The sequence below is a fragment of the Sceloporus occidentalis genome, unplaced genomic scaffold (genome assembly GCF_023333645.1).
Source record: "Sceloporus occidentalis isolate IW3139 unplaced genomic scaffold, rSceOcc1.0.p SCAF_117, whole genome shotgun sequence".
NCBI lineage: Eukaryota > Metazoa > Chordata > Lepidosauria > Squamata > Phrynosomatidae > Sceloporus > Sceloporus occidentalis.
The window spans coordinates 2384644-2408487 of NW_028317097.1; the positions used below are offsets into that span (position 1 = coordinate 2384644).

General features: G+C 38.7%; 1 protein-coding gene and 1 pseudogene across 1 annotated transcript in view; one reads left to right on the forward strand and one right to left on the reverse strand.

Moving 5' to 3' along the window:
• Positions 1-23844, forward strand: part of LOC149282405 (receptor tyrosine-protein kinase erbB-4-like) — a 174723-nt gene that overhangs the window by 50721 nt on the left and 100158 nt on the right. Inside the window, exon 4 of the mRNA XM_089498277.1 lies at positions 20243-20368. Within this exon, the coding sequence (XP_089354403.1) occupies positions 20243-20368 (126 nt within the window). The remainder of the gene's footprint in view (positions 1-20242; positions 20369-23844) is intronic.
• On the reverse strand, positions 18245-18412 carry LOC149282406 (U2 spliceosomal RNA; annotated as a pseudogene).

Consider the following 23844-nt stretch of genomic DNA (forward strand, 5'->3'; position numbering starts at 1 on the left):
TGGCACAATAGGTGATGCCCATTCACTGTGTTCTACTTTGGAAATGACGCCCTGTTCTTCTAGCCGGATGAGTTCAGCTTCCACTCCTGCTCGAAGGGCAAATGGTACTGTCCGGGCCTTGAAGAATCTAGGATGGGCATCTGGTTTCAGCTTGAGCTTTACACAGTCATTTTTAATTTTTCCCAACTGGTCTTTAAAAACCTCAGGAAAACGCTTTTTCAAGGATTCCACCCATCCATCATTCTGTGTTGATGGGACTGTAAGGGTGTTGCAAGGGTTCTTGATGATGTCTGGCATTCCCAGATGAGCAATCCAGTCTCTACCGAAGAGAGGTGGTCCTCCATGCTTCAGAATATATAATGGTAGTCTTTTTGTCTGACCCTTGTATGATACCTGTACCTTTGCACATCCAAGTGGGTGGAGTACTTGCATGGAATATGTCTGCAGCTTGATTGGGGTTGGGTGGATAGTTGCCTGAATATGTAGTTGTCTCCAGTGTCTTTGTGTGATGACTGAAACCGCAGCTCCTGTATCAACATCCATTTTTAGTGCCTTTCCTTCAATGGTTACTTCTACTGTCATTGCAGGGTTTGACGAGTGTAGGCGATGTATAGTTAATCTGTGTAATGGTTCATCATTGTCTGATTCAGATGAAGAGGTAGGTTTCTCAACTCTGTACGTGTTCTTCTTGGTGTACCGCCGTTGTTTTTCCCTTATGTTCCTACTACGGCAGACGCGTCTGAGGTGGCCCATTTTTCCGCAATGGTGACAAGGTTGGTCCTTAAATCGACAGGTTTTGGAGTCATGGTCTGTATTGCCACACCGGTAGCAGGCTGATTTGGTTTGGGGTGGAGATCTGTATTTCCAGTTGGATGCAGTAGAAGTGACTGCTGCTCTGAAAACCTCCTCTTTCACTCCTTCTTTGTGAACCTGATGGTTTAATGCCTCAGTATCCCTGACAGCCATTTCCATGACTGATGCAATCTCAATCGCCCGTGTAAGGGTGAGTCCTTGTTCAGTCAGAAGTTTCTTTTGAATGGTTTCACTATTCAGTCCCAGGACAAACTTGTCCCTAAGAGCTATGGGTAGGTACTCCCCAAATGAACAGGTGGAGGCCAGTTTGCGAATGGCTACCACATAGGCCTTAATATCTTACCCGGATTGCTGCTGCCGCTGATAAAAGCGAAATCTTTCTGCAATTTCCAGAGGTTTTGGCTGGAAATGATCCTCTAGTAGTTTTAGTAATTCCACTAGTGTTTTGCTTGCTGGTTTCTCAGGAAACAGAAGGTCTCTTACAGTGTCATATGTTTTAACTCCCACCACTGTCAGGAATACAGCTACCTGCCTTTCAGGTGGTATGGTGTTTGCACTGAAGTAATGTTCTAATCTTTCAGTCCAGGAACTCCAGGAGGTCTGCTCTCCATCAAACTCACATAATGTGCCTATCAGTGCCATGATCTTACTGGGCAGTCTGTGGATGGCAGTGTGTAATGATTACAATAGCTCTTGTTATTTTCTAGTTCAGGCTGAGTAGGGTCTTTGTAAATCCCATCCTCGTCGCCACTGTTGTAATCCTAAGTGCTCCGGATATAACACCAGTAGTTTAATACAACCTTGCTTTATTGCTGAACATTACTGAATAATCAGGATATTAATGCTGACACAAATATAAGAGTATCATACCATGCTGCATCACTGCTTAACACCCACTAGCTTACAAAATGGCCACTGTGCTCTCTGACCTGTGAGGCATTACAGAGGCGGAGCCACTAGTTAAAGTGAGAGGGACAGTGAGATGCAGTATCCTACATTCCAGGCATAACAGGAAGGTAGAAAAAACAAGCTACCTCTCGTTACACGGCATGCATTAAGAGAAATGCAAAACCATACATATGGGGTTTTTGTTTTTTATATACATATGCTATATGTTTTTACAAATCATTTAAAGATTTTCATTATACCACTCTGTCATTTTTCACCTTTCAGTAATCATTATCTTGTGTCATTGGTAAGTGTCGATAATTGATAAGATAATTGGGCAGCAAGAATTTAGTGATTTATTGAATTTCTTAAAGGGGAGCAATGGGTTTAACCATGCACTAATTAAGGATTGCAATCCATCTGTTACTTTTTTGTACATTGTAGTAAATAAATTGCATGACTTCCATACATCTCTATGGTTTATCCTTTAATATGGGAATCAAATATCAATGGTGACCTCTGTAATCTTCTTATACGGTAAAATCATCTATGATCTTCTGAAACATATTTTCAAATCATCCAGATTAACAGTGCTCAGATAAGTTTTTTTGAATGCACAGAAAACCTTATCAGACGTCACTTATAATGCGTTCAATGTAATATATTAATTGGGGGAATACTGATCTTACATCGGACCTGGAATGTCTGTCAGGCATACTGGGGAAACGTCAGGTATGCCCTCCCCAACCACTGTAAAGGCTGATGTAAAGCTTTAATGTTTAAAGCGTAGCATGCTGTTGTATGCATCCAGCAGTTGGACATGTGTCTGTGCCAAAATCCACATATTCTAGAGTTTTATTGCTTGTGAGGACTAAGTATCATATAGTTCTAATTAATAGTAGATGGTATCAGCAGGGCATCTTAACTTGTATTGTGTAGGTTCCTTGGATGGAAGGGAGACCTCATCTTCTTGTACTTTAACATTTCATTTATAAATGTTAAAAAATAGACTAGCTCATCCAAGAAGAATCACTGCTTTAGTTGCATGCTTTATGGTGGAACCCCACTTAGAAGAAGCTCAAGTATTTTCACTCGCTTGTGCCATTGCAGAGGAAGCATCTTATACCTCAAACTAAGGCCATCCATAAAGGAAATCAAAATGTGAAACAGAAAGTGCGCTTCTTCAGCTACCCTGTATGTATGTTTTGCCTCAGTGGGCTTTGTCAGTAATGTGCGGTTGGGCAAATGTCTCCACATCTTCTTCAGGGTATTAGTCTAATCCTGCAATTTCCTCTACATGAAAGAATCAATGGTTCCCATTTGGAATCTATAAGGGGGTCTGCCAAAGTTTGAAGCTAAGTCAACATGTGTTCCTTATTGATCATTGTAGTTAATGGGGGATGCCAATTACATGTGTTTTGTGAGGTCTATGAATGCCAGAGGCTGTAGGTCCTCTTGTATAGCGGTGCCTTAGCCTTTTCATTGGGACTATTTTGAAATGAGCTGCAATGGGAGCTTCTCCCAAACGTGTGTTTTTGTTGGTGCTACCTTACATAGTGATATCTAATCTGTTCCAGTTTGAGCATCTGTTGGCTTTGGTTGCACTTGAGAATTCTTTGCTATGAAAAGAGTGTTCTAGGCGCCTCACCAATGTCTAATGTGCGTTTAATGCAAGAAAGGAGATGCTGAATTCTTACAAATGCAGATCAGTGTTTACATTAAACTTTCTAGTAATAGCATCACAAACAAATAGTTGGCAACTTCCTAATATAATACAATCACACTCGATTGAGATTTTCATGCCTCAGGATTATTAACTAAATGATGGCTTCCCGTTTCAATGAGTTTTAGGTAGAAGGAAGACGAGGATCCTGCATAATGCATTGGTAAATTCATGAGTTTTCTTGAAAGTCATCTCTCCAGTTTAATTATAGATCATACAAGGCCACATCAGCCCTTCTGCAGGAGAGAATTTCCAGGGTGGATCCTTTATAATGCATAACTATTATTTTAACAGAAGCTTACTTCAAAACCCAAGTTTTTTTGAGTAAACTGGTTCATTGATTTAACAATATTTACAAGCACATCAGAAATTATCTAGTTATTCTGCCTCTTAAACAACAGCTATTAATCGATAAAAAACATTTCTTGCCTCCGTTGCTCAGAAGTTGATGCATCCCAGCATGCTACATAATTTCTCTGCAGATAGATGCGCCTTTACAATTTCTTTAAATCTTTTACAACTGGTAAATAAGAGGAGGCCTACAGTGCCCAAACCATAAGACATATCACATCAGGTAGGTTGACATTTTTCCAGACACATATGTAGAGGCATTTACAGCCCAGAGTCTTGGCCATACTTCTTGAGTAATTGACACCAGTGCTATAATACAGTTTCACTTCAACCAATTCACCAATTGAGATTTCATTGGATTGCTAACGTTTTATACCCCAGTACCCTTTTCCATCGTAATGTTTAATTTCACAGGTCCCGAGACTATAATGACTTAACTTGTCTGTTAAGTTGTTTTTTTTTGTCTTGAGTTACATTTAAAGCCCTTGGTTTGATCCACCAAAATCAATTGAAATGTTATTGTGTTGGGACACTATTCACTGCACTGTTTGGGCTGTTAAGTGCAGTAAGCGCTTTTTAGACCCTTCTACCAGTGCCTCCCCCACACTTAATCATACGTTAAGTTTAGTTACATCCATATCTCACTTAGAATACATTATTATTCCAGCATTCAGTGTATATGCTGTTTAAGCTTCGGGTGCAATATTACAGGGTAAACCTTGTGAGTGTCAGCTAGGTGACATAACATTGTTTTCCATACCTCCCTGGTTGTCAATGGGTTAAACCATCTTCTATAAGCAGTGTAAGAATATGACATATCAGGAGGAGCTGTCCCTTATGCATCTTTATTTTAATATTTGTAAGGGGGGCAGCATTAGCCTAGGGATCAGATGCTTTACAGAGTGGAAAATATTGCTTTATAATAAAAGGAGGATATTGAATAAAGCCAACTTTAATACCCTGCCTAACAGAACACCCCGATGAATGTAATTGCATTTTAAGCATACTGATTAAATTTTTTGATCCAGTATTGCATTTGTTTTGCATGTGAATCTTTTATGAAAATATATAAATATATATCTAAAAAAAGGGAAAATGTCTGGAGATTAAAGGATTAGTTGGTTCTTAAGAAAGGATGGCAGCTGCTAAAGTATCCAAATCTTAACTTCACTTTGGATAGAACCCTTATACCACCCTTGGTGAGAGAAAGACGCTCAAAGTGGTATTTAGTTTGCTGGAAAGCATACATCTTTTGCATGTTAACTTTTTTATCCCAGTTTCCAAAATGGAAAAGGAATATAACATTATATTAAAATATGCAAATTATGGTTGTAAGGTTTTTTTTATTTGCAACTATTTCAAATTCAGAATCTAATTTTTGTTAACATGTATTTTAATTCAATTTTGAATATCTTTTCATTGACCTTTGTTAATGCAGTGTAGTCAGTATCCAAAGCCTTAAAACATAAATGAGATAGAGAACTTCAAACCGGCAAAAGTTAGCTTCTCCTATGGTAACTCCATACCACTACAGAGTTAAATCTCCATCAACAAACCAGACTGATCCCACTGACAAGGCATTCTACTTAGATGGCAAAGGCATATTGATTAGTAGAAGACTTCCTACCCAACTCAAGGCAAAAAGATCAATGATCAGGAAAAGCCACATCTGCCCCTCTGCCAGCACTTGGACCACATTTTTACTCTTAAAGTAGCATCTGCTATGAGATGCAAATTAATCTGCCTCGACTGAGAATGGACAATGTAATAGCATGCCCCATGGTAATTTGGGGATATCTAAAAATGCCTGTGCACGGTGTTGGTTCTTCTATGCTGTATAAACTTGCATTTAAGATTGGTTTTATATGCTCGTGAACTGTTCATCCGTGCTGATGCACGGAAGCCGAAAATTTGGGACACTCTTTTGTTGAGGCAAGCCATTAAGTAGTCATAGTCCTGTTTTTATATTTTATTTTTAAGGATTCTAGGTACTCTCCTAAAGGGCCAATGTGTAATCCAGGAGTATCTCCCTTTGGCATCTGTAATAATATGCATTTGTACAGACGATTTCCTTATGTTTTGTCTCTGAGTGAGGCTGGATACGTGTTGATAGTGTGAGTACCTGTGAGAGAAGGAACTCTTGGTCCTCTGGCCGCAAAGCTAAGATAACCTAATGTGTTGCATTTGCCTTGGAGCTCCTGGACTAATAACAGGTGATACAGTTGACCTTTTCTTTATTAAACAAAACATTATGCACCCTTCCAAACACTTTTCATGTTTTCTGTCACTAGCCCCAACCTTTTGGCTGGACAGCAGTGCAGATACTTGTTATGATGCCGTTTTTATTATGGGTCTGTTAGGATTTTTTTTTGTCTTGAGTTACATTTAGAGCTCCTGGTTTGATCCACCAAAATCGATTGAAATGTGATTGTGTTGGGACACTATTCACTGCACTGTTTGGGCTGTGAAGTGCAGTAAGTGCTTTTTTAGACCCTGCTACCTGCGCCCCCCCCCACACACATAATCATACATTATATAGAGAGTAATGTGTATCATGTATTCACAACAAAGCTTTCTTCTTATGGAGTCACTAGGTTAGGACAGTGGGTATAATATTTGTTACTGCTTTTCCCCCTATTATATATATTTTGATAGGGGGATGACATATATTTTAAAAAATAGGACTAATAAAATATATGCAAGACAACATGATATCTTTTAGAACCACAAAAGAAGCTCTCTTGTGAAACAATTTCAAAAATGATAGAAGGCATTGTGTACCAGCTGTGGCTACCTCTTCTAAATCTGGTGACTTTTCCATTTATGGAAATCAATAAACGGAAAAAGCTGACAAAATGCACATTTTTTCCTACTGGAAACATATCTGTTGCTTCTTACATTATGAAGAGCTCTGCTAATTCATGCAGAAAAGCATAGAAAGGTATAAAGTTGTGTCACGCTTTATTGGAGGTGCCATTGCATCTTTATGGTTTCTTTATTTGTTTCATCTGTTAATTTTAAGCAGCTAGCGCTATGAAAAAGGCTAAGTCCCCATAAAATAACATAGCCATTTAATAGACCTGTTACTCATTATTGGAACTGTTGAGTGTTAAATGGCCTACTCGTTTTTATAGCAATATAAGGCTTACAGTTTTCTACTCCACAAGAAAAATGGATATTCCCAAGTTGATCCTTTCTATTGGGCCAAGATAGAAAAAGATGTAAGTTATCTTACATAATTTACATAGGTTTCAGGACCTCAGATGTGTCTTCTTCAGATGAAACGAGCTCCTACTTCATACAGAGTGCAATATTAAAGAGGTTTGAATAAAAAATGTTTGGTCTTGTGGTTTTCATCAATTTTACTTCATCACCATAGCCTTAAACTATGCGTGGGGTAGGCATGTGGCTATCCTGAATCTAGGAGAAGAGTAACGATCAATTAAGTCTCGATTACAGCAGGAAAAATCAGCAGACTAGACTAATGGTTCTTACCTGACATCAAAGTCTGTGTTTAAACATAGGGTAATACGTATATTTGTCGTGTGTAGCTCTGTGCAGTAAAGCCTTTTCACCCTTATAAATTCCCACTCACTCTAGGGTAAAATAAGATAAGTAAATTTCCCTAGCATTGGAAAGATACAGAGAACAGAACCACCTAGCCTATAACTGTTATGGAGTCGTGTCTCCAGATCGTTGCTCTCCTTCACCGGGACACTGTGTACTATGCTACGTGATGCACAAGGGTAATAGGAAGTTCCCTCTTGTGGATGGTTGAGCATGAAGTTTGGCCAAGTATCTTTTCCGTTTTGTGCCGCTTGGATACTGCAGCTCAGCCTGATTGTCTACAACAAAGTATTCATAGAGTTATATTAATTAAAGGGCTCTGTCCAGCATGCAGCAGGATAATATTACATTGTTACTTCTGTTGGCTGTAAAAATTGGTGGATCTTTATAACATTGGTTGTACGACAGCCCTTCTGTTTTTGGCAGCCGTTTTGAAGAACATTAAAGTGACTGTCATATCTTCTGTCTGTTTAGCTAGTCCAATGTCTCATTGCTATAATACTTTCTACCAAGACCTGATTCATTCACAGCCAAGTTTTTGTTCTTACTGCTGGTCAGAGCTGAGACCTTGGGATGATTTATGAAGCAATTTAATACTCATGATCTCAACATCTAAAGAATAAATGCTATCATTTGCTAACCCTAATGACCTGAACCTTCCTGTGTAACACGGAAAGATGAGAACATTACCATACTACAGAGTGCTTTTTACTGAGTCTTGAAAAGCCTCAGATGCCAAGTAGCTGTGGTTCTCAAAATGTTAATGCTGGCAATCTACATTTTCATTGTTTTGTCTCATCCTTACTTGCTCCAAAACATCTTATATGCTCATCTACCTGGTTCTGACATTCTTCATAAATTAATGAATCCTAATTTCATGTAAGGAATTTTAGACAACACATCAAGAGTGTAAATAGATATAGGACATTGTGTTCCCTCAAAATACAGTCCAGAGCTTGTGTCTCATAAGCTTTGAAGACATTTACTGAAATACCTGGACAACCTAGGAGATTAAACCCCTTGGGAATTTACAGTCGCAACTGCTTAACATTGTCAAAATAAATCAGTATTTTCCACATATGTGGCCCAAATCTTAATATCTTGCCTTTGGGATCTGTATTGATAAAACCAGAAAGTGTTTTCTCTGGGCCCTAATTGATTTCTCTGCAACAGCACATATACTGTCAATCTATTAGCCGGCAAAGAGGTTAAACTTTTCAGATGCCTATTAACCCCATTGCGTCTGGGGTGGTATGCTAAGAATACAGATCGCGCAGACACGGCCTTGTAAAATGTTCGGACTAATGACTCTTGTTCATTTTCTGACAAACCGTCCCCATTTCTACTGCTTTTGGGAATGGCAGAATCCATTGTGACAGTGGTTGCCATGGTAACAAATTTGGCTGTCACTTACACTGTATTGTAACAATGGACCAGCGCAAATATATTTCAATTGGATGTGGTGTAATGAGATTTTTTTCCCTCCCCGCGCAGTTAATAGCTTTTCTTGTATTTGTTTACAGATTTTTTGGCTTATGAATGTGGACAGGCGAGAGTGAGCTATTTAGCTGGGAAAAAGGGATAAGAAGTGCAGTCTTATCAGGCGCACAATTTGGTCTTTTCTTTTCTCCTAAAGTCGTTTTAAACTTGTGTAACAATACATTAACCCTTTGGAGTACAACAACACTATTTACTACCAAGTGTCACAGAGTAAATGTTTGTTATACATTCAAGAAACCCTGCTTACATTTAATTCTGTATTGTGTATTATCAATAAAAAACAAAAAAAACAAAACCGCCAGTATCTTGTGTTAGTATTTTTTTAGGGAAGCTATATTAATAAGAAAATATTAGCACTTCCTGTCCCCTGCTGGATATTCCAGTAGGGTAATAATCTCCAACCTGGCACTCATGGCGCCTGGGGCAGGGTCAGAGCTCCCGTCCAGTGGTCCCGACCCTTGGTGACATCACATACGCTTCTGGAAGTGGGTGCAGGGACACTGCCACCAGGTGGCTCAAGTTGCGCCCCTCACCTTGTGGTGCCTGGGGCAACTGCCCCACTTACCCCAGGAAATTACGGTCCTGTGGGTACGTAACACATTTTAAAACTTGGCTATGTGATTTGGCATTCACAGCTGCTTGGGATAAGGCCTAAGCCTCGGCTTACTAAGGTTGTCATTTCATAAATTAAAGATTTAGAGAGAGAGAGAGGTCGCGCTTTATGTTACAGTAAACAATAAATGTCAATTAATTTTATGGTCACTGACTATAAATTATAATTAAAGCTTTCTTTATTGATAATGCTAAGGTTTGCACAATTTTTCCACTGCTGTTATTTTAAAAGTTAATTTCATGGCCATTAACACTGATCATGCAGGCAGGAGCTTGCATCGATGGTTGTTATAGTGGTATAGACTTATGCTTGGTTTTTCATGTTTGTAATTTATAGACTTTAGTTCCAGTATTATTTAACATAGGTCTTTAATGATTTTGTTAATGATGATTGCTTTGCTTAATAAATGCACAATAAAGCAGGAAATGTTCTAGTTTTAGTGAAAATCAACTTATTTTGCTTGACCGATTTTAATGGTTGAACTAACATGCAATTGAAGTTAATCCTTCAGACACTAATCTTTCATTAGTTGAGGAGAAAGCATCTGAACCTTATATTCTCTTTACGTGAAATGTATGTACATATACAGCCGTTACTTCTGGGGGGGCACTCAGCTATAAGTAAAGCTGTTCTCAAGCTACATATGCCAGGATCCTCCTTACATTGACCAAAAGCTTTCGAGCTGTTGTTCACCTTGAGACCTACCTATTGGCTTTCCTCTACAAAGGCTACCGTTTGTTAGATGAACAACAAATAGGATTTCATTTACCATGAGGAACTCCGGTTCTTCTAAGTCGACCTGTGTTGACTGGGGACTTGACTGTGTGGGTGACGTGGGGCATTATCCAACACATCTCCAATAAAATCAGAAGCAAGCCAATTGCTGGGGAACCAAATCAAGTGGGATGGAAGGCGCGATTACATAAATTTACTAAATGTCTTAGGTGATTGTAATAACCATCCTAGAAGGACCATATTGGACTTTATGGTAGCAAACCCTTAATTTAAAAAGAGCGGACAATTTACACAGCGCTTTCTACAATACATATATTCAAAGGGTATGACGAAGAATTGACATAGTAAGACAAACCGATACATTAGATTAAGAGGGCCCTGCTGACAAGCTTGCAATCTAGAGGAGTAGTCAAAATGTATGGCTATAGTTACGGTACGAAAAGCTCTTCTGTGCTTTGAAAGCTTTTACTGAATTATTGCTCTCATGAATCTCAGCCAAACACTTTATTTTATTTAGAAAACAACTGGGTATCCAGCTGTTACTGAAATGTGGCATATGGTCCTTTAGGCAGCAACTAGCATGCCCTAGCCAGGCTACAGCATCAATATGGTACATCACTCGAGAAAAGCACATGGTGGTATTTCTACTAAAACATTGAATTCATAGAAACACAGATGTTTAATTATATGAAAGACTCATATCACAAATGGATAACACTAAAAACTAGTATGTGGATGAGCATTCTTATTTTTCAGCACCTTAACAGAGGGACAGCTCCAAACACTTTTCAAGCAGAGACCAGATTGTGCATCTGCTGTTACTTGCAATAACTGCTAATAAGATTTACGGCTGTGTTATCCGAGTGGGATTTTTTTGGGAATCTGCTGTCACAAAGTGCTAACCGTGAGGATGTCACTACTTTTATCACAAGTGAGGATATCACTGCAACAGTCGGACATATTATGATACTAATGATAATAGCTATGAGCTAGCATTTTATTCCACCGCACCAGCAGCTATTCCCATGTAAAAAGATGACGTGGATTAAATACAGACATATTCATATTAAAAATGAATACATTTTTCCCTGAAAACACATTTTTTTAAATATTTTTACACTTTCTAACCAGATCTTAAGCACCTGCTCTTGACCCACTTTATTAATAGACAGGCTGTTGGAATATTGACAACAGTCTGCTGGTGACAACAGGCTTTAGCAAGGAAAGCAAACCAAGATAAAGCCAGATAAAGTAAACCAAAAATGTTTTTAATATAGAAATGTGAATCTAAACCTTTTGGACTTCAAATTAATGTCGAATAGGAAAAGACAAACTATTCAAAATCAATAATTTATTGACACTGAGTTTAAAAGACAATTATTATTAAGTTTTGTTTATCCTTTAAACGTACTTGGAACATTGATGGATGAATATTGCAGGGACGGCATCCTTCAACTGAAGTTTAGAATTCCTTCAGCCACGGTGTGTGTGACTTTAAGGGGTTGCAAGAGCTAAGGATGCAATGTCTCATGGAAGGTTAGCATAGTGAAATTGATTCTGCGGATGAATAAATAGTTGGAAATGCTCCACTCAGAGGTTGACATAGAAGGGGGATTTAGGTATGTGCTTTTGGCTGATTTCAAAAATACACTAAGCAAATGGTATTACTGTTTACAATGATCATTGGGCAAATACAAAGCAGAGTATCTGTAGAAGAGCAGCTAACGCATTGAAATGAACAGTAACCCCTTCAACGGAGCATGTAAAACATTCACATGAAGGCATTTCCTAGCAGTACTAGATTATGTGGTTTGTGGCAATTGCTCTCTCATATCTGTGAAATGGCACCTAGTAAGAAAGACGCAATCATTGGCCTTCTACATGGTATGAGTGTCTTCTACATCTGATAAACCTAGAAGTTTATGTATTTATATATGACCCAGTAATGACATCAATAACTTTTTATGTGCTAGGACTAGGCGCTATATAACAAAGTCTAATTTGTGATTTGAGGTTCTAGTGCAGAGACAACTCAATTGACCTTGTAGATATTCACGCATTGAAACCAAAATGCGGCTGTGAACAGGGTTAATGATCTGGACATATACAAGTCTTAAAACTTAGATGGATAGTGTGGACTCATTTTGGATATGTAAATGCATGTTATGTAGATAAATGATACAGATAATTTCTGCAGATAAAAGATTAAGATATACACTGCCGCTTAAGAGACCACTTTAATTTTTTCTCACCCTTAAGACACTGCTAATACAGTGTTTATTCTCTTCTGCCGGGAACTATTTCCTGACTCTAAAAGGATAATTATCCCTGTAGGTGAATCTCTTCCACCCGAGGAGAGGAGAATAAACAGAATGTGTAATGAAGCAGACTGTTTTATCATTAGCACAAGTCCTTGTGTGGATCTACTCACTGCCTGCACCCAGTTCTGCCTCTGAAGTTAGTTTCTGGAAGTATGTTAGTATGTGTAAAATATGTCACTGCGTGTGAGTTTGTTAGTATGTGCAAGTATTTTACCGTGTGTGTAGGGGGAGCTTGCAGGTTCAAACCGTACATCTCACAGGGGGATGCATATGGTGTTGTGTGTGTTGTTGTATGACATTAGTATGAGAGTGTAAATCCAGATGTAGTGTTAGAATGTGTGTATATTGGTGTATGTAGCTAGCATTCCTGTGAATAAGCGTAAGGTGTTAGCATTTGTGCATGTTACTGTAAGGTGTTAACGTTTTGTGAACATATCACTTAAGCATGTGTGTGTTTATATGATGGTGTAGAGTGTGTGAGGTATGATATAAGCATGACCGCCTGTGCGTTACTATTTGGTGTTAGCATATGTATAATGTTGTATGCTGTTATCATGAGTTTATGTGTCAGTGTATGTTGTTGGAGTGTCAAGGGTGAGCCTAGGGTTAGAATGTGTGTGTATGTAAGTGTGCACTGTTAGAGTGAGTGGGTGTCAAAGCAAGTTTGCATGTTAGTAGGCATGTTAGTCATAGGGGCCTTGAAGAAATACTAGACCCATTCGTCACTAACCCAAGGCTTATGGAAGGATCTTAAGGCGAGTGGGCGGAGCAAAGGATGGGACAATTTACATATAATGTATTTAATGTAATCATATAATATGTTTGCAACAGGTAGTTTGCATACCCAAATGTGCACATTCTTTAATTCTAAGTAAGGACAATGTTTGTGAAATGCATCATAGTTTTAAGTCCCTTTCAAGTTTTAAAAAGATGGAGATATAGAAGCATTAGAAGAGATTTCCTCTTTTATAGATATTACTTTATATATTATACTATATAGAGCATTGGCAGCACTGCGGGTGTTCATCCCATGAAAAAAATAAGATTATCAAGAGCAAAAGGTTGCAGGCTCAAGGGGACTTAATTTACGCTTTATAAACCATTAGCATTTTACAGCCAAAATTGACTTATGGGTCCAGTAATCTGCATTAACTCTGGTTGATAAATGATGCCAAGTATTCTTTTCGTAATAAAGGTAAATCAAACTTGTGTATAATTAAATCCAGCTTATCTAGAGATAAAGCTTGCAGTGCATCACCTATGGAAGGCTCAGTGAACAATGGAATATCAGCCAGGGTCATTCTGGGACTAGAGGAGATGCATACTCATTCTGACATCTGTGAAAATGTTTTATATACATAAAAAGTATATAATGGGAGCTTTCTAGGAGAGAAGAGGTTAGCCCTTTGAAGTATAGCTTAGATAACTGGAGAAGACATTTTTCTAGCCCGTTGGAATCACTTATTAGATGGTAAGCTCTAGTGTCACTCTAGTTCACTTGAGAGCTCTGTGAATGGATTGGACTTGCTGTGAAACATCTGTTGTACAGGCCAAGACTCCATAAGAATCTGTCTCTGCTGTCCCAGTAATCATCACCCACTATTTGCACCATAACATTTCAAGCCTTGGGTAGCAAGAGCCCAGATGGCAGGGACATAGACGGATGATATCTGTCCCCATCCCACTGACACTCAGTGGAGCATGGCTGTAGATCCATCCCAGGGGAGCATAGAACAAGTAGGGCAGATGGCACAGGTGACATGGCGAACTTTACAATAATGGGACAATGCCTCTGAGGTATGAGTTTCTAATGGTTATAATTCATCTTTTTATTGATCTCCCACTCTAAAGCTAGGACAGGTTTAACATGTGCTAAACCAAGGGGCTTACATTCTATTGGCAGTGCTATAAGTCTTACAGTTTATTTACAATATATATATATAGTATTAGCAGTACTCCAAAATGGAATGTGAACACATGAATACTACCTAATGTTGTGTCTTTAACCACAACTTTTCCCTCTCCCACCCCAATACCTCTCTCCTTACCACCTCCCCAATGCCTAACATTGTTGGCTCAGGACAGGTGGTTTCCTGGTGGAAGGCAAATGTTAGTTAACCATTAATAGGTAATCATATATGACCATGGGAGTAGTAGCTAAAAGACCAGCATGTACCTATGCAACATGAGACCTTTAATTTACAATAGCTGAGGTGATAAAGATTAGCCACGACTAGTCTACAATTCCTATAATAGTATAGTAGTAGTATACCCCCAACCCAATCTACAGTTACCAGCTACTATTCCCATAATAATCAACTAGCAATGTTGGTGGCTCAACATCATGAAAGTTGCAGTCAAAAAAAGTTTATGTTGTGATTTGTGTAGTGTAGCATTCTCAGGCATTAGAAACCAACTCTACGTACTGTAATTACATTTCTCATGCTGCTCAGCCAACCAGATGGAGAATCATGAGATGCGCATTCCACAGATATAAAAGCTAACCTAAGGAACTCCGGTTGTACTCACTTTCTCATGGTACTTAACATACCAGTCTGGCTAAAATTCATGGAAATGTAGTCCAATGTTAATATGAACTACCATGTGTCTGCAGCATACAAACTGTTTCTCTGCACAGACGGGATCTGTACCTGTGAAGGAGCAGCTACTAGAACAAAGGGGGGTAAAACCAGCTAGAGGAAGAGAACAGACCTGACAGCAGGGGCTGTACTGAATAAAAAAAACCAGCCTACTGTTTCTCCCTCCTCTGCCGCTGCATCCCTGGGCCTCTTTGAATTTCAGGGTGGGGGGTGCCCCTTCTTGCCCCCCTCCAGACACCCATGCAAATTATATATATATATATATCGTTAGATATCAATTGAGTAGTCTGTGTTAGAGACATTAAAAATATCATACCGAAGAAGTCATTCTTATAGAAAACAGCAAATATAAGGTTAGTTGAAATAATATAACCTATATTAGTGACAGTCACTCTTTTTTGATAACCTCCCTCAAAGTGACAGCTACATTTACTATACTGCCCAAGTAACCAACAATTATATCTTGTCACAATGTGAAGACCAAGCATTCTAAATGATCCATCATCTTATATCAGGGAATGGCGAAGATGTATCTCACAGCTTACATTATACTCAAGGTCATGCTGAGTTGGCTCCATATTACAAATTAAGAGGTTATATCCCAACTCCCACGACCTGTCTCCTTCTCTGTCTGTATTAATGGAGCTCCCTATTAATATTAGGCTGACAGTGGCTCCGTCAGTTCATTATTTTTCTGTTTCATTCCCATCCTTGGCAAGAGAGACAATGAAAGCAGCATTTCCATCTTCACTGCAGGAATTAAGACGCTGCTGTTTACCTCAATGTATTTCTCCTTTCTCCCCCGGCAGGGGAACAATTCAAAGTCAGACTTTGTTGTTTTTTTTCCATGGGTTTGTCAAATGGGATTTTTTTCAGGGACAAGATGACAGAGTGAACTCGCCTGTCACATCTGGGCTGGTGCATCTGATGTACGCCAGCAGAACTTTGCGTTTTCCATCTGTTGCTTGCTTGTAAACCAATTAGGTAGCGTTTTACAACATACATATATAGATAGGCTGGATCGCAGTGGGACAACAACACAATCATTTCATTTATCAGTCTCTTAACCACAAATATAGAGAAGACTGGGAACAGACGCTGCACTGAATTTAATTGACCAAACAGTCCTGCTGTGTGTTATAGGGCTCTTTCGACTGCAGTTTTATATAAGCTGCAGGTTTTTTTAAAAAAAAAGCATTTATTCATTAAAGTGTGCTACTTGCAAAATCTAGATAAAAAGTAGCAGTGAGAAACATTGAGGCTTCCCAACAATTTTTGTAGGAAAAAGTAGTGTTTATATGGTTGCCATCAGAATACTGTGTGCCTTGACCTTGCTGGGACTTGGCAAGGCTTTCCTTGTCCGCACTGAACAAAACTCTCGGTATTATTATGTATTATTTATAACACAGTTGCCCAACATTAGTCATCAATACACTGCCAATGAGCAGGGTCTTCAGTTGATTTGGGTGACAGATTTTTCAGTTTCTATACTAAAAATTGAGTTGTTGCTGAATTATGGTGATGGGATTTTTTTTTTAGTCCCATTCATTTGTAGCTCACTCACTACAAATGTATGGTTTGTGAAATTATCTCTTGCCCCCAGACACCGGAGGGCTTCCAGTTTATTCACTTGTGTGACGCACACTCCCATGTCTTCATGATGGTCTGCATGATGGAAATACCAGGCATAGGGTGAAAACGCCAGTGGTAATATTTCCCCCTTACCCACTGTGATGTTGTTCAAATGGTAAATTAAGATACTGGTCTGGAGTCGGGCATCATGTCCGATAATTTTCCATTTCACGCAGACTTTTTAAACCCAAAGAGCTGCACATCAAAATGTAAAGCAATTTGACTTGTTTAAAAACTAGATGGATCAGTAGCCATACAGTCCATTCAGATACACCAGATGAGTTATCGTAACATAAAAATAGGTGTATAGGTATAGAATAATGTCAAGCTTTCAAAAAAAAAGATGTGCGAGAGAAGTAGCTTTGAAGGGAATGTGTAAATATCACTAAACTCAGATGACATTCATGATATTCTAGCTCGAGTTTAAAGCTTCTTATACCTTGAAATGCGGCTTCCGCTTCTTTGGCCATTACTGTGTGGTCACTGAGCTGAAATATAGAAGGTTAAATTCCTCATTTTGATTATTACAGCACACTGCCCTCTCTGTCCTTCCTTAATACAAACCTGACATTTTAGATCTGCACAGCCCAGCTCCTCGGAAATCAACTGTGCAGACAAACAAGGAAGCTTTGAAAGACTGGCTTCTGTATCGCATTGTAGGCTTCGTGAGCGGGGGGGGGGGGGCTCGCGAGGTTGTGGCTGGTTAAGTGGATGCCCTGTTGAGTATTGCTGTCGTCATAACCACTGTTTGAGAATGGGCATGAGACTTGCAATTTATGTGTGTCAGAACCATTATTGTAATCATGGAGACCTAAGTCATATTCTAGACCCTGGAACTAACAGTCTACAGGATCAGGAAAAAATAAAAATCTGTACAGGAAAAGCAAAAGGGAATGAAAGAAGATTCCTAAATGTATTCTGTCTGGAACTACATAGCAAATTTCTCCTTTTTATCTACTTGTACTACTACAGTTATTTCTGCATAAAACGTAACATGTACTAGGCATCCTTACCACTATTCCCACAATCCCAGCAATATCCTATAGCTCTTCATGAACCACAGCTCATTCATCAACTACCATATACTTTTCAACTGTAGATAAATGACGACTCCCTGATCCTCACCGAATCATGGAGTTGATGGGCCACAATGAAATGCTATTAATCATTACAGTTACAGCTATTTAAATCAAACACCAAACTGATTATTTATTACCTCTGAGGTCATCTTGATTAATTTATTGACAATGCCAGCCGTTCCACCATTAAGTTGTGTTATTAAACCATGTCAAGGCTTGTGCGTTTTACCCGATTTACATTAATGACAGTATAGCTGGTATAATGTAAGCAACTTCCTGAATTAGTTTCTAAGCTTTGTGTCTCATTTTGAGCAGAGGGAACATATTAAATAATTAACTGTTTAATTAAAGAAAAAAATAAACCTAATGGCTTTTGGCAGCGCTTCTCTTACTGGGTCATCTAAAGAGTTTACCTCTTTTTTTTTTGGTGCACCGGTCCTAGAGGTACTGCAACTTCAGGTCAATGCGTGGAGTGGACAGAGCAAGCTCTCCTTCCATCTCCCTGTTCTAAAAACCCATTTAATATTTGGGACGTATCAGATATTAAACTGATACTACACTTGATCTTAGCCAAAAGGCAGAGAAGCGATAGTTTACCTCTTTTTAACTCTGTTGAAACAATGTTAGTGCTGTATTGTGCATTGTTCTGGGTAATTGCAGCCTAGATATTGGCACTCGATAAGAATTACATGATCGGATCAAGGAAACAATAACACATTTTTCTGGTGCCTTGTGAAATATGAGATTATGTTCTGCTTTGTACCTGCTTTATAAAACATTATTAAAAAAAGTACCATGCAATTATAAAGCAAAGCAACTGCTCACCTCATATTGGGTAACATAAACACTCTAATACTGCATACCCAAGAGATCTGGAATGACATATCAATTGTTATATCATAGTGTATAATGGCTAATTCATACATCGAATAAAAATGTAAATGAATGCGTTAATCAGATCAGTGATTTGGAGAAATAAGAATAGATGGAGCAAAACACCAAATGAGTGAAAGTAGTAGGTGATATAACTTGATGGCAATATATATATATATATATATATATATATATATATATATATATACACACATATATATATATATATATATATATACATATATATATGATAAGGTGTTGTTTCCAAACAGAAGATGATGACACACAGAACAAAATTATAATTATTCATGATGAATAAAGTGTTCATGAATGTTCTGTAAACCAGCCAAAGGACAAAATAATCTATTTTATTGCCAAATAGTTTCATGGCTATATGATGGCTAAAGTGCCCCATTTTTGCGTTTGAAGTAATCCTTCCACGAAGTGTATATACGGTATATGAGTGAAATTGTATCAACGAGTTGGGTTCTTAGGGGCAGATGGGTTATTTCAACAGTTAAAATTTGCCGATTGGTTTTCATCTGCTAATCTGCTATGAAATCTATGGCAGATGATATGAAAAATACTTCTTTTTTTAAGCCTCTTTTCAATGGTAAAGATCAAGATTTCCAATCATATGTTTCCTAGAAATTCAGTTGTCCCTTGATTAAATGAATATATAAAGACGACAATGCAGCTTATGCATGATCTGGTAAGTAATAAAAACATAACCTGATTTTTGCTATTATTAAAATTAAACTAATGCGATTTTAATTTACCGTATGCAAAAAAGCAGTATGGCTCTGCAAGAACTGGAATATTAATGTGTTTGATTAAACAGAAAACTGTTCACAGAAGCGAGGAGCATTTTTAACCACTTGTTTTTACAATACTGGCTGATGAGGGAGGATTTTATGACACAATCTGATTTAGAGTTGATTAAATATTATCTGAAGTTTGCCATTACTGTCACGCGTAAAGGTATTTGTGTTATTGTGTTATAAGCTGGCAGCATCTACAGGTACAAATCAAGAGGCATTAGGGTCATTATCCAATGCAACATGTCTGTTGGTTTTAGATATCCTAGGAACCGTGTCATATAATGTCAATGGCCAATGCCAAGCGCGAAAATATATTACATGCTGTAATAGAAGAATGTGCCCAATATTTTCCTCTTTTCAGATGTTGTAAATGCTTTTCTGGCAGCAACTTCCTGATTTATACCTTACTGCCTGTATAATTTATTTAAAATAATAGAATACTTTTATCAAAAGCATTTAATGAAGCCACTAACTTCGCCATACAAATAATGTTGGTCTTATGCCAAATCAATACTTGGCAGCAGTGATTTTAAGTGAAGAATAGAGGTTCTCAATTACATATAAGAAGGTTAATTCACTTGCCATGTAATTTATTGCTATGTATTGTGTGTGGGTGAGGCTGGAATATTATGCAAAGAAGGTCACATTAGTTCCTGTATTACATTAACAATGGAAATGTACAGGACAATGCATTTATTGCTGATATTCTTTCTCTTTTCTTTATAGAGATCCTGAACGGAGGCGTGTATCTGGACCAGAATAAGTTTCTCTGCTACGCTGACACCATACACTGGCAGGACATTGTACGGAGTTCCAACGCTACCCTTTTGCCGATGGCCAGTAACGCAGAATGTGAGTTTGCTCATCATTGTGGAAAAAATGGCATTCTGGAAACAATTCACAACAGTGTGTATTTGCAAATAGCCAAAGTGACCAGGTACAAACTTGGCTGTTTCATTTTATGAAGCTCTGGTCTAATTGTCAGTGTGGCCGCCATATTAATTTCCAAATGGAATGTCCTGTCTTACGTTAGAGGAGAACAACATCTATTTTCAGATTCTACTGAAATTTCACAAACAATTAACACTGGTTTGAACTACTTCAACCTGTTGTATCTTTTATCCAATGTGGATGATCATCAGCAATGGTTGTAAGAGTTAACCAGCAAATTAATTTATGAAGTCAAGCTAACCACTTGACGTAGAACTGATTTTCCCTCAGGTACCATAATTTGCAGTGGACTCAGCCTATGAGCACACAGGGATCTGCTTACCACACTGACATTATGATGCATGTGCCACCTCTCTCATTAGCATTATTCTCTGCTGGCGGATGATGATCTGCAAAAACATGCAAGAATAATGAAATATATGTTTCCCTAGTTGCATTAAAGGGAGAATCCTCTGCCATGCATTTGCCTTTTTCTAGCTTCAAGACTTGTAGGAAGTATTTCAGCTAAAGTTCCACAACTCACTTAGCGAGAGTTGCAGGAGTGTGGGTGTTGGACTGCAGATCTGGACCTTATTGTTTTTTTAGCTAAATAATGCGTATTACAAAATAGAGTTAATATTAGACTTGTGCATTCGTATTCGGGTGAACATGAAAACAAACACGAAGGGTGCGTTTTCGGTATTTAGCCCGAATACCAAACATACGAACATGGCGGCGGCAAAACGTAGACGAAGACACACAACACGAAGAATCTTCGTGTTCCTCTTCCTTTCCTAAATCTTTAATAATTTATTTCAAATAATAGAATACCTTTATCAAAAGCATTTAATGAAGCCGCTAACTTCGCCATACAAATAATGTTGGTCTTATGCCAAATCAATACTTGATTATAAAAAAATCCAGAGACTCAATCGTCCTAACATCACACATGGTCCACTATCAGACCATCGTTCCCTTTCAGATTTAATATCTCACCCCTCCCTATTTGGAAGTATTTCAGCTAAAGTTCCACAACTTACCCCTCCCTAATCTCCCTGGTCCCTTCCCCATCTAGCCTACCTTATCTATGCAGCATCACAGGGGTTAACTGGAGCGGAAATCCGTAGGTTCGCCGTTATTGGTAGATGGTAGAGGAGGCCCCTGCTGGCGATCAGTAACGTTCTTCTTATGGCCCTTTAACTCCTGGCCGCGAACCTACGGATTTCCGCTCCCGTTAACCCCTGCGATGCTGCATAGCTAACAGGAACGGAAATGCGTAGGTTCGCCGTCAGGAATTAATGACCTTTAACTCTTGGAGCGGGGCCTCCTCTGGAATCAACCAATTGGTCCGTTGCGGCACAATGATTTTAAGTCTGTACGAGCAACTCTATTGGTCGCCAGCAGGGGCCTCTTCTGGCATCAACCAATTGGTTGATGCCAGAGGAGGCTCCTGCAGGCGACCAATAGAGTCGCCCGCACGGCTCTTTAACTCCCGACGGGGAACTTGACCTGTCTCCTGACTGTGGAACTTGGCCTGGGCTCCCTGCTCCAAGAGTTAAAGGTCTGTACGAGCAACTCTATTGGTCGCCAGCAGGGTGCTCATCTGCGATCAACCAATTAAATGCAATTTATTGGTTGATGGCAGATGAGGCCCCTGCCAGCGACCAATAGAGTTTCTCGTACAGACCTTTAAAATCCTTGCACCAAAGCTGCTGCGTAGTGCGTACCATGTTAACCCCACGTTAACCCCCTTTTCCCCATGAAGACGAATACGAAGAGTTGGCCGGCGCCGAAGTCTACTTAATATGCATCCTTCATTGCTGTGGCTGCATGTGGGTGTCCCTTTAATTTGTGTGTTTTTTAACTGGGAGTTGGGGGGATGAATAAGAGGCTTGTGTATTGTAAAGGATGCATTAGTACATTTAGCGTCTAACTTTGCAGCAAGAGAAAACTAGTCCCATGTTCTGTTATTAAGGCATTTTATCACTTTGTCTTTAGTAATCAACTTGTGTGTGCACAAAAAGTGAACCTGCTATCAGGGTCCATGCCCTCAGCCTCTAAACTTGTCATGATTGTTTGATAGGATGCAACCTTCCAAGTTCAACAGAGGATATAGGAAGCTATGTAGTTTTCTGTTTAGCTTACCTTCAGCTTTAGCTTACCTTGATTCACATTACTAGCAACCTTTTAATTTATTGTACATCATGTAAAGTATCTTCAGGAATAATTGGAATTTAAGCTACTTTGTATTATTGGAATACTTTAATGGGATGTCCAAATGTATTCAACAAAATTTTTTATCCTAGTGCCATAATGTTGACCTCTACGCTCTGAGGAACCGCATTTATTGAACATCATGGATTTTAAGCCATAATATCATGGTAGGGTAATCAGATGTTAAGAAAAGATGATCTTCTGTGCTTAGTTTATGAAAGGAGAAGTAATTAAAGTAAATGCGGGATGGGTTGCCCCTCTGCTGATTCTATCACTATTTGATTATATGACCTCCTTCTTGGTTGGGCATAATTAGTATTATTAATACACAAGGGCTCTTAGGCACTAGTGTTCCTGTGGAGGTATTATTGTTCGTATCCATTAAGAATGATCCTCGTCGCTGGGTGTTATGTCTGATGACAAGTTTAATAGCCCTTATGCTTAGTTTCTATCGCCTGAGCAGTGTTTTTGTGCTGCCACTGAGCTAATATCTTGGTCCACATGTGATAAGTATTAAGTGGCTGTTCTGCCAGTAGCTAATTGTAGCTGCTTGTTAATGCTTTGTGAGCAGAAACATATTAAGAACTGACATGATTAATAGTTTAATGACGAATATTTTTGTTTTTTCTTTTAAACGTCAATATGAACTATGTGGATGTATGTATTTGCATATATATATATATATGAAAGCCCTTTCTTGCTTTCCCTAAGACCCAATTCGCTTTGTTCCATTCTTATTCCATCTAGTTCTTCTTTTCTAGAAACTTAGAACATTTGGTGAGTATGAGCGCATCCAGTGGCATATTTTGGCATAGGGCACCAAGCCCAACGAGGAGACAGCCACTCTGCCACAATGGGTGCATCAAGCTCTGTATAGTAACATAGTAACATAGTTCATAAGGTTGAAAAAAGACCAAAGTCCATCAAGTTCAACCTATATACATATTGTGTCCCTACTGTGTTGATCCAGAGGAAGGCAAAAAACCCTTATGAAGCAGATGCCAATTGCCCCATACCAGGGGGAAAATTCCTTCCCGACTCCAAATATGGCAATCAGAATAAATCCCTGGATCAACGTTCTGTCCCTATTAATCTAATATCCATAACTTGTAATATTATTGCTTTCAAGAAACACGTCCAGGCTCCTTTTGAACTCTTTTATTGAGTTTACCATCACCACTTCC